Genomic DNA, 14,285 nt, shown 5'->3' with positions numbered 1-14,285 from the left:
CCACTGTTCTATTATCTGTCTCTGTGAATATGCCTATCTTGCTACCTCATATAAGTGGAGTCATATAATGTTTGTCCTTTTGTGTCTGGCTTATTTCACTTTGCACAATGTTTTTAAGGGTCATGCATAATGTAACGTGTCATTCCTTTTTAAGGCTGAATGATACTCTGTTTTATGGATATACCACATTTTGTTTATTCATCTGTCTGTGGACACTTGGATTATTTCCCTTTGGCTATTGTGAATAATGCTGCGATGAACATTGACTTGCAAGTATCTGTTTAGTCTCTTTTTTAAAATTCTTTGGGGTATGTACCTAGGAGTGAAATTGCTGGATCACATGGTTATTCTATATTTAGCTTTTTGAGGAACTGTAGAACTCTGTTTTACAACAGCTGAACTATTTTGCATTCCCACCAGTAATAGACCAAGGTCCCAATTTTTCCACCTTCTTGCTATCACTTATTTTATAATTTTAAAAATTATGGCCATCCTAGTAGGCGTGAAGTGGTATCTCATTGTGGTTTTGTGTTGTATTTCCCTAATAACCAACGATGTGCTCATTGGCCATTTAATGTCTTCTTTGGAGAAATATCTGTTCAAGTTCTTTGCCCATTTTAAAAAACTGGATAGTTTGTCTTTTCCTTGCTGAGTTCTTGATTGTGGGCTTTGATTAGAGATGTCAGTTTCGAACTGAACAACATTCATTGATTTGCACTCCAGGTAAGTTATGGTAGCTCTGAAGGAGAGAGCAGACAGAATAACTCTCTGTTTCTGGTGCCCAACAGCAGTTATCAACCTTGTTGTCCCATATGCCACCCATTATCCCTTCTTCAAAATAGCCGTGAGTTGTAGTTAATCATCCCTTGAGTGTGTATTCTCGGTTAGGGTTTTTCAGATGTTAACAGTGAGGTACTGGTAAAACACTTAAAGTCCTGATTTATAGCATTTGCCAATTTGCATGGTCCTTTTCAAGTTACCAATCTGCCCTCACTAAACTAACAGGGAAGGATGCACAAAATCAACTCTTGCTAACTAGTGCTACTGGGTTTCCAGCATAGCACTAAATGTTAATTAACTGTCCTACAGTGTAGAAAACTAATAAACACACATATCACAGTGTCTATGCTGAAAGTATTTTAAATTAAATTGCAGACATTATAACTGAAATTAAATGAAAATTATTTTCAATTACAACTCTTTCAGAATAGCTACCATTTGTTGAGCGCAACATATGCTTGACATGTTCCAAGTGTTTGGTACAGAATCATCAGTCAACAGAGGAGGAAACTTAAAACAAGTTTAGAGTAGCCTGAGACTTGAACCTGGACTCCAGAGCCACTGTGTTTGACCTCTGTGTACACTGCCTTCTGTCACATTCATGGGATGTACATACTGAGTGTTGACTTCCATAAACAGAGTGAATGGCTTTCCCTTCTAGCCACTCCAGAACCTACAAATTAGAGATGCAAACCAATGCCATGTTGGTTCTACCTACCAATGAACTGCAGAGGGTTAAAAATATCCTTTTCTTGATTGCAAAAAAAAAAAAAAAAAAAAGCCCCAAACAGAAAAACAGGCCCATGTTTTGTAAGAAAAACGGCAAAAAAGAAAGTGAAAATCCTCCATAATCCTATCTACCTGAGATAATCATTGATGGCTTGCATTTATTCTTTCAGATCTTTTATCTTTTTTTTTTTTTTTTTTAACAAAACCGGGTTGATTCCTTACAACCCGAAACTTTCCTCACTGGGCAGTAGAGTTGGATGCTAGTGCATGTAGCACGACTTCTTTCCTTTTAATTGCTGTGTAATGTCTATGATGAAAAAGAAGCATAAGGGATTTTGAAGGGCTGATTTTCTCTTTAATTAGTTTGCATTGCAGTATAGTTGCTTTACAATGCTGTTAGCTTCTATTGCATAGCAAAATGAATCAGCCATATGTATACGTATGTTTGTTGTTTAGTTGCTAAGTCGTGTCTCACTCTTTTGCGATCACATGGACTGTAGCCTGACAGGCTCTTCTGTCCATGGGATTTCCCAGGCAAGAATACTGAAGTGGATTGCCATTTCCTTCTCCAGCATATACATATATCCGCTCCCCGTACCTGCCCCTTTTTGGACTTCCCTCCCTTTTAGGTCACCACAGTACATTAAGTAGTACATGTCCTATACACATGTCCCCATCTGTTGTCTATTTTACACATAGTATCAATAGATTATATGTGTCAATCCCAATCTCCCAATCCCTCTTTCCCCTTTGGTATCCATACTTTTGTTCTCTGTGTCTGTGTCTCTATTTCTGTTTTGCATATAAGGCCATCTATACAATTTTTCTAGATTCCACATATATATGGGTTAGTATTCAATATTTGTTTTTCTCTTTCTGACTGAAGGGCTATTTTGAAGAAGGGATAATAGGTGACTCATGGGATAATAGGTGATTCATGGGATGAAAAGATTGATAACTGTGATTGGGTACCAGAAACAGAGTGCCTTTCTGTCCGCTCCCTCCTCCAGAGTTACCACAACTTACCCAGAGTGATAAGATGCAACTCAATTAATGTTGCTAAGAGTTCCAGGAAAACTCTTCAATAAACTAAGCTGCTCAGGGATAATTGTGAGATAAGACTAAATATCAAAATCTTTCACAAGTCTTTAGGATTTTGCAGCTCTGATCTTTGAAACCCTATTTGGAATCTCTTCAACTCCAGTAGGACTTAGTCTGAGTTTGAGAAGCCTGTTTTCAAAGCAAGACAACCTTTTAATTTCTCATCATCTCTTGCTCCGGAGAAGGCGATGGCACCCCACTCCAGTACTCTTGCCTGGAAAATCCCATGGACGGAGGAGCCTGGTAGGCTGCAGTCCATGGGGTCGCTAAGAGTCGGACACGACTGACCGACTTCACTTTCACTTTTCACTTTGATGCATTGGAGAAGGCAATGGCAACCCACTCCAGTGTTCTTGCCTGGAGAATCCCAGGGGTGGTGTAGCCTGTTGGGCTGCCATCTCTGGGGTCGCACAGAGTCAGACACAACTGAAGTGACTTAGTAGCAACAGCAGCAGCATCTCTTGCTCATTTTACAAAGATGGCCACCATTAGATTTTTTTGTTGTTGTTCTGACCTGTTGGTTCTCTGTTATTCTCCATGGTTGTCATTGTTTTTGTGTTGTCCTTGGTCTAGGCACTTGTCACTAGCAAAGGTATTGACTTTAGCAGGCGTGGCATTTATGAATTTTTTTTTTTTTTTTGCATCTGGGAATTGATGGGAGGAAATAAGGTTTAGCCTGAAAGTGGTTAAAGTGTCTGACAGCCATTATTAGGTGGCTGTCAAAATAGAATGCTTTACTCTCCAGTGTGGGAATTAAATAATCCAAGAGTGATAAGCTCTCAGTTGCCATCTGTCAGTTTGTGATGCTGCTCGCTTGTTCTACTTAACACTGAACGCTGACCTCACATGCTACTTGGAGAAACTTGGAGGAAGATAAGATGCTCATATGGTGTAAAGCAAGCTGACTGAAGGCCTGTCAAGAGAGATGGGCTAAAGGCCAGTGGTATCCATTTATCAGGATTTGTCTATCTCATACTTTCTTCTCCTTTCCTGTCTATCTCAGGGAGCTGACAGCACGGTGTTTTTGCCTTTTTATTTATTTTTTTTGTTAGTTGCTCAGTCATGTCCAACTCTTTGCAACCCATAGACTATAGCCTGCCAGACTCCACCATCCATGGGATTTTCCAGGCAAGAATACTGGAGTGGTTTGCCATTTCATTCTTCAGGGGATCTTCCCTACTCAGGGATTGAACCCTGAGTCTCCTGCATTGCAGGCGGCTCTTTACCATCTGAGCCACCAGGGAAGCCTTATTAAAATACTAAAGTTTTTCCTCTTTAAAACATACTTGGATTCTTTTTACCAGTTTAAAAAGGTCAGTTTAGTAGGCACTGAGGGCTAAAGCCTATGTTGAGATCAGATGCTATCTTTTTTCTTAATTATGAAGGTTAAAATATGGGTGTTGGAAGCTCATGAATGGACATATTATTGACTTTCAAATTACATGCAAAGCCTCAGACTTGGGCATATATATTTTACTGTGCCTTTGGATCCATATCACCTTCAAAGGCAAACCACTCCAGGCCTGCTGTGCTGGGGTGGGAGGGGGCAGTAGCCATGAACTGTGCAGGGGACTTTGCCTCCCTGCCTTAGGCTGACCGGACTGGGAGTGGCCACCTGTCCCCCAAACAGCCAGTGGGTCACCTGGGGTGCAGTATGAGCTTGATAAGATGAGCTGGGCCATTCAGTTTCCTCTCCTAGGAAATTAGAATTGGGAAGCTGAGAGACTAAAAAAGATAGTTTGCAGCTGGGACTGGAGAAGGCAATGGCACCCCACTCCAGTACTCTTGCCTGGAAAATCCCATGGGCGGAGGAGCCTGGTAGGCTGCAGTCCATGAGGTCGCTACGAGTTGGACACAACTGAGAGACTTCACTTTCACTTTTCACTTTCATGCATTGAAGAAGGAAATGGCAACCCACTCCAGTGTTCTTGCCTGGAGAATCCCAGGGATGGGGGAGCCTGGTGGGCTGCCGTCTATAGGGTCGCACAGAGTTGGACACGACTGAAGCAACTTAAGCAGCAGCAGCAGCAGCAGCTGGGACAAGAGCCAAAAGATGACAGGGAGGGGAGCAGGCATGTCAGGCCAAGTCCAAGCTGGTGCTATGAGGAGATAGAAGCCATGAGGAAACAGTAAGAGGAGGAGAGATGCCCTGAGAGACAGGGTAGCTCTTCCTTGTAACCACCTTGGACCTAGAACCGCCTTCCAGATCCCCTAAGGCCAAGCATTATCCCACACAGATTCTCATGGAATACCTGTTTTCTTACCATAAACCTCTATTTTGTTGAGTCAACTTGAGTAGGACTGTTTTCCTTCAGTAAAAATGGTCAGACCAACACTTGCCTTTCCATTTCTTGATAATAGCGAGAAAAAAAAATATAAGTGTTAGTGAAGATGTAGATAAATTGGAACACTTGTACACTGTTGATAAGAATGCAAAATGGTGCACTGCTATGGAAAACAGTATGGAGATTCCTCAAAAATAGAACTGCCATATGAGCCAGCAATTACTTACCACTTCTGGGTATTTAGCTGAAAGAACTGAAATCAGACTTTTGAAAAGATACCTAGCCAACCAGTGTTCTTAAAGCACTATTCAGAGTAGCCAAGATATAGAAACAACCCAAGTGCCATTCAATGATGGATGAATGGATAAAGAAAATATAAAAATGCACAGTGCAACTGTTCAGTCTTAAGGAGGAGGAAATCCTGTCATATACCATGATATATGGGTGAACCTTGAGGATATTATGGTTAGTGGAGTAAGCCAGTCAAAGAAGGACAAATACTGCATGATTCCACTTACATGAGGTATTTAACTAGTCAACTTCATAGAATCAGAGTAGAATGATGGTTACTAGAAGCTGGGAGGGATGGGTTACCAGAGCCTGGGAGATTGCTAATCAGTGAGCATAAAGGTTCAATTATACATGATGAACAAGTTCTAGAGCTCTGCTGTATGACATTTCGCTATAGCTGACAATACTCTATTGTACATTTAAAATTTGTTAGGGGACTAGATCTCATGTTAAATGTTCTTACCACAATAAAATACACCAGATCTAGGTCCACAATTGTAGATTTGGGGCTGAATCAACAACAGTTGGTTAACATTTAGGCTTTTAGGGTTAACAGGAACTGCTGAAGACTCTTCTGGGTATTATGAGGAACAGTGGAAAAAAACAGATACCTGATTATTTCTTTCAGGCTCAGTGCTGACGTTATGGGTTTTAAATCTGTGTTCCTGGCAAACAGTGAAAATGAAAAGAGGCAGGGATTCTGACTGTTCATTTATCACCTCACATCTCTCAACCAACAGGGGGCCTTCTTTATCCTATTTAACCTCTCAGTAGAATATTTGCCTTTCGTTTATTCCTCTTTCCAGTCAACTCTTGATTATTCATGTAATAGAGGAAAACATTCATGTGAGTCAGAGAAGACCGCCCCACCTTGGCCTCTCTTCTCTGCCACAGCAGCACAGAGTTCCAGAAATGGAAACCAACCATCAGGAGAGGTAAGGAGGCTGAGCAAGTTGGGGCAGGGCCAAGCAAATTAACATTGTTTCTCTTCCCACTTCTATACCTTCCTTCTAAATGGTCTCTGTTGAGTTCCTTTTCTGGTGCCAGGAGGAGATTGCTGGAAAGGCAATGCCATCTGCTTGGATTAAAGTAAAAATATGGGGTTTTTAAAACCTAAAGTATAGCTGGGGGCACGTTGACTGGGATGCTGTTTTCTTCTCTTGTGTCCATTTTGCCTTCAGTCACTGTCTCACATCAGATCACCCAGCCTTCTGATTGGCAACTGGTATTCTCAGTTCAGGGCTTCCCTCGTGGCTCAGCTGGTAAAGAATGTGGTGCAGCGCAGGAGACCTGGGTTCAATCCCTGGGCTGGGAAGATCCCCTGGAGAAGGGAATGGCTACCCACTCCAGAATTCTGGCCTGGAGAATTCCATGGACTGTATAGTCCATGGGGTCGCAAAGAGTTGGACGTGACTGAGTGACTTCACATTCTCAGTTCAGGGGTGAGGACTCAGCTGGCTAGAATTTCCACAGTGGAGTTTTTCAAGGTTTGGTTTTTAAGCCATTTGCCTCAGAGTTACCTTGGATGCCTATTAAAAATGTTGATTCCTGTACTCTTCCCCAGGCCTATTTGAGTCCAGGTAAGGGGGAGGGGAGTTGACCTGGGGATATGACTCCAGGTAATATTTATGCACCCTGAACTTTGAGAATGACTGCTACGTAAAATGACCTGAGGGGGTTTGGAGGGTGGTTCTGGGAAACTACCACCACTTCCATTTCCCTTACTGTTAGACTGAATGAGTGGGTGGGGGAGGTGGGGCATTCGTCCATGTGGGAGTGGGAAGAGGAAGTGTTTTTCTGAGTGCTAATAGGTAAGGATTCTCTACTGAAAGGAAATTGAAGAAAAGTGGAAACACTGACTAAACAGAATTAGATGGCACTTGGCATCTCAATATTTGTTGAATTCCTGCCTGAATAGTTGAGAGGTGATTGGGAATGGACACACGATTGTTGTGTAGAAGTTACTGACTTGGTTTACATCCATGTTTCTTTTTAATGAGACCACCCTCTTCTCCATTTCTGCCTTGTCTTTATTTAGAGTGGAAGTAGCCAGTCATCTGCCACATATTTGGGGTTTTGTGGTAATTGAAGTATATGAATAGATGCTACATGGTGCCAATCAATGGTTGTACCTAAGTATAACCCTACTAATCAGAGTGAGGATATTGTGTTTATTTTAAGACAGTGGTTGTAGTGTTCAGTCTTTTTTTTCAAACACTGGCTCCATGGAGGAAAGCAAGGTCCTGTGTTTCATTGCTTTCCAAGCATTCCCCAACAACTGTTGAATGGGTTTTGTTCCAAAGGTTTCTTTGGAAATCTGTTTAGAATTCAGATTGCATTTTCCCGTGGAAGCAATATTCTTGGGGTTCTGGTTCCCAGACCAGCTGGCAAAAGCCTGTTTAATCTGGAATGGAATGGAAGTAGAGTCCCTCAGCCCCTCAGCAGGATTCCAAACAGTGTTTTTTATAATTTACTTTTGGTTGGGCTGGGTCTTCGTTGCTGTGTGTGGGCTTTCTCTAGTTGCAGTGGGGCCGCTCTTTGTTGTGATGCCTGGGCTTCTCATTGCAGTGGCGTCTCTTGTTGTGGCGCATGGGTTCTAGGTGCGTGGGCTTCAGTAGTTGCAACATGCACGTTCAGTAGCTGTGGCACACGAGCTTAGTTGCTCCATGGTATGTGAAATCTTCCCAGACCAGAGATTGAACCTACGTCCACTGCATTGGCAGGTGGACTCTTATCTACTGGATTACCAGGCAAGTCTCCCTAACAGTGTTTTTATGGGAAAAAAGCACCAGAGTTTCAGACCTGTGATCCTTGGCATATATTCACACATCTGAGTTGCACTCTCTGAGCAGAATCATAGGGACTTGTGGGAGGGAACAATTCAAAGTCGTTCACATGGCTTCCCAGATCTTGTGTGATCTAGCTTCTGCTCACCCCTCCAGCATCGTTTCTTAGGGGTTTCCCCTCGCACTCTATTATCTAGGCAAAAGGAGCTGCTTTGGGTTCACCTAACATGTTTTTGTAACCTCTGGGCCACTGAACCCTTCCTTACCCACACTCTTCCCTCTGCGACCTCCTTCCCTCACCTACTGCCCAGTGGTGGCTTTGTTACAGGCTCTCAGAATTCTGATCATAGGTTTTAATTCATGTGTTTTATGTCACTTCTTTTCCCTCTTGCCAGACAAAATGCTCCACAGAAGCCAAGACCATATCTTGGTTAACTCACTGTTGTTTCCCCAGCACTTAGATTGGGGTCTGGCAGGAGGTGGTTTCTTCAGAATACAGCGGGTTGAATGAATGATTTAGCCCAGGCCCTCTCAACCTTTTTGTAGCTGCTGTACCCATGTTGGATCTTCGTGTGCTCAACAGACTAAGCTGAGGGCTGCATCAATAAGAAGATAATATTTGGGTTGTGTAGAATTTGCAACTGCTGTATCCATAGCTCACCTCTGCCCTCCAATCCAAGAAAGCACATGAAAGCGTCTACATCAGCTTCAATTCCTCCTTATAACATGGCAAAAAGCATTTTGCAAGTGAGCTAGAGGAGGGATAAGATACAGATGAATAGATGTGTAAATAATTTGCCAACTTCAGTACTCTTATTCATCATAAATCACTTGCCTCACCTCTCTTTGCCTGCTGAGACATACCCATGGGCAGCTACATCGTTCTGAGAAGCACAGATCTGGTCCAGTGCCGATGTGGGCTTTGAGATTGAGAAAGGGCCAGTCCTTTGCCTGAGTCCGTCCTTTAGTTAGCAGCTGTTCTGGGAATAGAATCTAAGGCCTTTGACTCCCAGGCCATTATATCTTCTTGCAGAGGTATCCATTCTATAAATAGAGTCTGCATGCATTGAAACAACTTCCCCTTCTGTGGATATTCCAGGGAGTCTCGAATCACTTGACCAGGATCACTGCTGGTGATAGACTGAGGCAAGTAGAAGGGTGAAGGAATGCAAAAAGTACATTCTCTAATTTCAGTTTGGTTCATTAATGTGAGGCCTGGGGAGAGGGCAGGGAGTCCAACTTACCCAAGGCACTGCTTATGCAATTGAGACTTAACAGATGGCTCTTTATTATGCTAGGATTGCACATCTGCACAGAGTATAGAACATGACTGAATGCTCAGTGGGTATTTCTTGATTATGCGATTTGCTGAAATCACTCTGCTGGTGTGATGACAATACCATTTAGGACTCTTTATACCACCGAGCATTTAATTGGTAAGCATGTGGTTTGATAAATGAGGTGGTGGTTGTTGCTGTTATTACTATTATTACTTTTAAGGAGCTCCTATAGAGCTAGAAGGAGCCTTTTGGCCATTTGGTTTGGGGCCCTGTGTCATCTGTTAAGAATTGCATAGGGACCTTAATGCTATTTGTACTTCTGCTTATGATTCTTGTGTGTTTCTTCTGCTCAGAATAGAATTTGCCATAGGACTGAGTGAAAAGAAACAGCCTAATGGGTCACACTAAGTAAACTTCACGTAGGTAAAGTTCAAAGGAATTTAGTTTTCCCATCTGCTGGTCCCTGGAGAGGAAGGGAAAGCGGGGCTTTTCCAGGTGTAAGCCTCTGATCCAAGGTTGGATTCTTGTGGAAGCTATGTGGCTGGTTGGAGAGGGCAGCATAGCTCATTTCCCACCTACCTTCCTGTAGGACACACTCCAGGAGTCTACCATCAGGCTGAGTATTTCTCTCTGGTGAAGAAGACCGCTAACAGGTGGCTAATTAAAAACATAAACCCTAAAGCCAACCTCAGAGACTTGTGAGAGGTTAAGCCTTCTTCCACTAGGCCACGCAAAGTCCTCGGAGACTGGCAGGCCAATAGCATAATGAATGTCATTCCCTACACCACTTTAAGAAAAGGTAGCAATGTAGTTTTGTAGTCCTTCAAATCGTCAGTATTTTGCTCCATCATGGTTTTGTTTCCACACCTCTTCTTTAATGTCACTGAACAAACTCTCATTTGTCTGTCTGTCTGGACTGAGGGAAATAGAATGAGCCTAGAAGGGCCATTCTTGAAGCCATGCATCACCAAATTCTGGGCTGTTTGCATCTGCCTCAGTTTCTCCTTGTGACGTGATAAAAAGTGTTTTGGTTTTAGGTAACAATGCAAAGCTTCCTGGAGTGAACCAAATGTGGAAAGTGTTGTAATTTGAGGCAGTTTTCAGAAAAGAACCTCTTCTGGTAAAGAAAGACTCCCTTTTCCTTTTTTTTTTTCTTTTCTTCCTCTTTTTTTTTTTCATTTATGCCTCATCACATTTTGTCCAATTTCAGCTCATCGCAGGCTGTATTTTCTTTTTGATTTCTGCTTTCCAGAATAACCCCTGACTGCAAAAAGGGAACAAAAGGCCAACTCCTTGGCTTTCAATTTGCAGCATCCCCAGCCCTTTCATCCATCTCAGTGCTCCCCTAGTTGGGAACAAAACCCGAGCTCCACGGTCAGAACACATACAGAGGAAGAACGTTTTTTTCAAACTCCAAGCCCATGCGGATTTCGTCTTTCATTGTCACACTGATTCACAATACAGGGCCAGGTGCAGGTAGGGAAGCAAGAGAGGACCTGGAGGGAAAAAATTGGTTTGCAACCTTCGCCAAAGCAGACATTCCCATCGCCAAAGTAGACATTCCCATTTGGGGGTCAGAAGTTCAATTAAGAAGAAAGCGTATTCTTAAGGGTTTCATTTGCTAATCCAGGGCTGCTTTCCTTCTTGAGAGCTTGTGTGTCAAGGTACCCAGCCTGGAAGATGCAGCAGGAGTTTGATGTGCTGCCGGGTTGGGCACCAGCTCAGACACCATGCCTTTTGTTCTCTAGTTTCCTGTCAATTCTTCAGTGTCTACTTTTCCTCTTCTGCTTCCCTTGGTTGCAAATCACAGAAGACCTATCTCTTTGTGCTCTGAGCTTGTTGTCTTGGTTACAGACTTCTTTGGCCTGCCTTTTTTTTTTTTTTGAGGGGAATATACTGCTTAAAGAAGACTTTTAAAAATAGCGACTGAGGGCTCTTAAAAAATACTAAGGTATTCAGCAGTGGGTAGAACTGGGGTTTGCAAACCTGGTTGTACTTTGAAATCACCTGGAGTGCTCTGAAATGCTGCTTAGGCCCCAGGCTCAACCAGCTGAGTCAAGATTTAGGGGACTGAGCCTCAGGAATTGGGATTTTATTTTCAGTTAACTGGCTAGGAGATCCTAATGTGCATTCAGCATTTAGAACTATCGAGGTTTTTCTTTCTTAAATTGAAGTATTGTTGATTTCCAGTGTTTCAGGTGTACAGTAAAGTGATTCAGTTATACAGATTTATGTATTTTTCAGATGCTTTCTGAAGGATGGTAGCTCAGCTGGTAAAGAATCCGCCTGCAATGCAGGAGACCCTGGTTTGATTCCTGGGTTGGGAAGATCCCCTGGAGAGGGGATAGGCTACCCACTCCAGTATTCTTGGGCTTCCCTGATGGCTTAGACCGTAAAGAATCCGCCTGCAATGCAGGAGACCTGGGCCCAATCCCTGGGTTGGGAAGATCTGGAGAAGGGGATGGCAATCCACTACAGTATTCTTGCCTGGAAAATTCCATGGACAGAGGAGCCTGGTGAGCTACAGTCCATGAGGTTGCAAAGAGTCAAACACGACTGAATGACTTTGACTTCACTCTCCATTATAGGTTATATAAGATATTGAATTTATTTCCTTGTGCTATACAGTAAATTCTTGTCGGTTATCTATTTTGTATATAATAGTGTGTGTATTTTAATCCCAAATTCCTAATTTATTCCTCCATCACCCATTCCTCCTTCAGTTTAGTTCAGTTCAGTCACTCAGTAACATCTGACTCTTTGCAACCCCATGGACTGCAGCACACCAGGGCTCCCTGTCCATCACCAACTCCCAGAGTTTACTGCAACTCATGTCCATTGAGTCGGTGATGCCATCCAACCATCTCATCCTCTGTCGTCCCCTTCTCCTCCCGCCTTCAAACTTTCCCAGCATCAGGGTCCTTTCAAATGAGTCAGTCCCTTGCATCAGGTGGCCAAAATATTGGAGTTTCAGCTTCAGCATCAGTCCTGCCAATGAATATTCAGGACTGATTTTCTTTAGGATGGACTGATTGGATCTCCTTGCTGTCCAAGGGACTCTCAAGAGTCTTCTCCAACACCACAGTTCAAAAGCATCAATTCTTTGGTGCTCAGCTTTCTTTATAGTCCAACCCACATCCATATATGACTATTGGAAAAACCATAGCTTTGATTAGATGGACTTTTGTTGGCAAAATAATGTCTCTGCTTTCTAATGCCTCTGCATTCCCCCTTGGTATCCATAAATTTGTTTTCTGTCTGCGTATTTGTTTATATTTTATAAATCAGTTCGTTTGTATCATTAGAACCATTGAGTTTTAACAGCAAAGCCAAACAGTTGGGTTTTGGACTGTCTTAGACAGGTGAGATGGAGAAGGCAATGGCACCCCACTCCAGTACTCTTGCCTGGAGAATCCCATGGATGAGGAGCCTGGTGGGCTGCAGTCCATGGGGTTGCTAAGAGTCAGACACAACTGAGCGACTTCACTTTCACTTCTCACTTTCATGCTTTGGAGAAGGAAATGGAAACCCACTCCAGTGTTCTTGCCTGGAGAATCCCAGGGACAGGGGAGCCTGGTGGGCTGCCGTCTATGGGGTCGCACAGAGTCGGACACGACTGAAGCGACTTAACAGCAGCAGCAGCAGCAGATAGGTGAGGAGAATATCATCAACTTTTCTGTGCCTTAGTTTTTTCTGCTTAGGAGAGCGACCCATAAAGCTTGAGGAGCTAAAGAACCTAACTAACCGCCATGTCATTACTGTCACATACTAAAGAGTGGCACCTTTGCTTCAAAAAAATATATCCAATTATCCAGCTGGCTTCATGTCTGGGCCATAACAGTGGCTTGAGGCAGTCTCGAGGATTAAAATAAATCTTTCCAGTTGCTTGAAGAAGGAGCTTACCTATGGGGAGGCACAGCAATTTCACTTTCCTCACTCCAGTATTTTTCCCTGGAGAATTCCATGGACAGAGGAGCCCGACAGGCTACAGTCCATGGGGTTGCAAAGACTCAGACATGACTTAGCAAGTAAACAACAGCAACAACATAAAGGCAACGCCATGCCTATGATCCAAACCTGAAACATTGCAAGAATATGACATGTAGCAAACAAAAGTCCCCTAGTTGTCTCTCTCATCATCAGCGTGTGTTTCCTTCAGATTTTATGTTTGATTGGTTGTTATTGAAAAACCCAAATAATTTGAAAGGAATAGAAGGGCATGTATAATTTCCTCCAACCTCTGACCCCTAATCTGTTACTTTTTCTCCCCAGAAACAAACCAACATTACCAGTTTCTTGGAAATCTTGAGAGGCATTTATGCATAAACAAGGCTTGAATATTTTAAAGTGATTTTTTTGATTAGGTAATCAGGTCTGTCCACCTACCAGAGACATCTGTTTGTTTCATTTATTCATTCAACAAGTATCTGATGAGCATCTTGAATGTTCCAGGCATTATGTCAGTTTCTGGATCTATAACAAGGACCGGCACACAGCCACTGCCCTCCAGGACCTTACAGTCTAGCAGAGAAGATTGTCATTTAACACAGGATGGCAACCCACTCCAGTATTCTTGCTTGGAGAATTCCATGGACAGAGGAGCCTGGCAGGCTACCCATGGGGTCGCAAAGAGTAGGACATGACTGAGGTGACTTAGCATGCATGCATGCACTATCAAATGAGAAATGGTGACAAATGTGAAGGAAAAGAACATTTTACATGTGTCACTTCCAAAACAGTGGTTGGTAGAGTCCCCTTCCCCAGCTTTCTAATATGGAGGTGTGGATGATAGATTGGAGGCAAAGACGTAAACTGCCACCTTTATTCTTGCCAGAAGTTTTCTTCTTTCTTGACAAAATTTTCATCTGACAAAATGTCCTGCTGAGAGTTGGGGTAATCTACCGGCCAGCTTTATATTTATACTTGGTTGACAGAGTGCTGGCAGTGTGCTAGATCAGACTCTTTGTCAGACATTCTGAACTGCTTGCAGACAGGAACTATGCCTTGTATCTCTGTGTGTGCTCCAAATCCCA

At 42.9% G+C, this 14,285-nt stretch overlaps 1 protein-coding gene across 12 annotated transcripts in view; it reads left to right on the top strand.

The window, feature by feature from the left end:
• Positions 1–14,285, top strand: part of TMEM164 (transmembrane protein 164) — a 174,909-nt gene that overhangs the window by 41,989 nt on the left and 118,635 nt on the right. For 4 of the 12 annotated variants that reach the window (XM_025276109.3, XM_025276107.2, XM_025276108.2 and 1 more), the window contains exon 3: positions 5,993–6,121. The exons of the other annotated variants lie outside the window; for them this stretch is intronic. In XM_025276109.3, coding sequence (XP_025131894.1) covers positions 5,993–6,121 — 129 coding nt within the window. The remainder of the gene's footprint in view (positions 1–5,992; positions 6,122–14,285) is intronic. 12 annotated transcript variants of the gene reach the window in all.

The sequence above is a fragment of the Bubalus bubalis genome, chromosome X (genome assembly GCF_019923935.1).
Source record: "Bubalus bubalis isolate 160015118507 breed Murrah chromosome X, NDDB_SH_1, whole genome shotgun sequence".
In the NCBI taxonomy this organism is placed as follows: domain Eukaryota; kingdom Metazoa; phylum Chordata; class Mammalia; order Artiodactyla; family Bovidae; genus Bubalus; species Bubalus bubalis.
The sequence above is the reverse complement of the archived record's forward strand: the minus strand, read 5'-3'. Positions and strand labels throughout refer to the sequence as shown.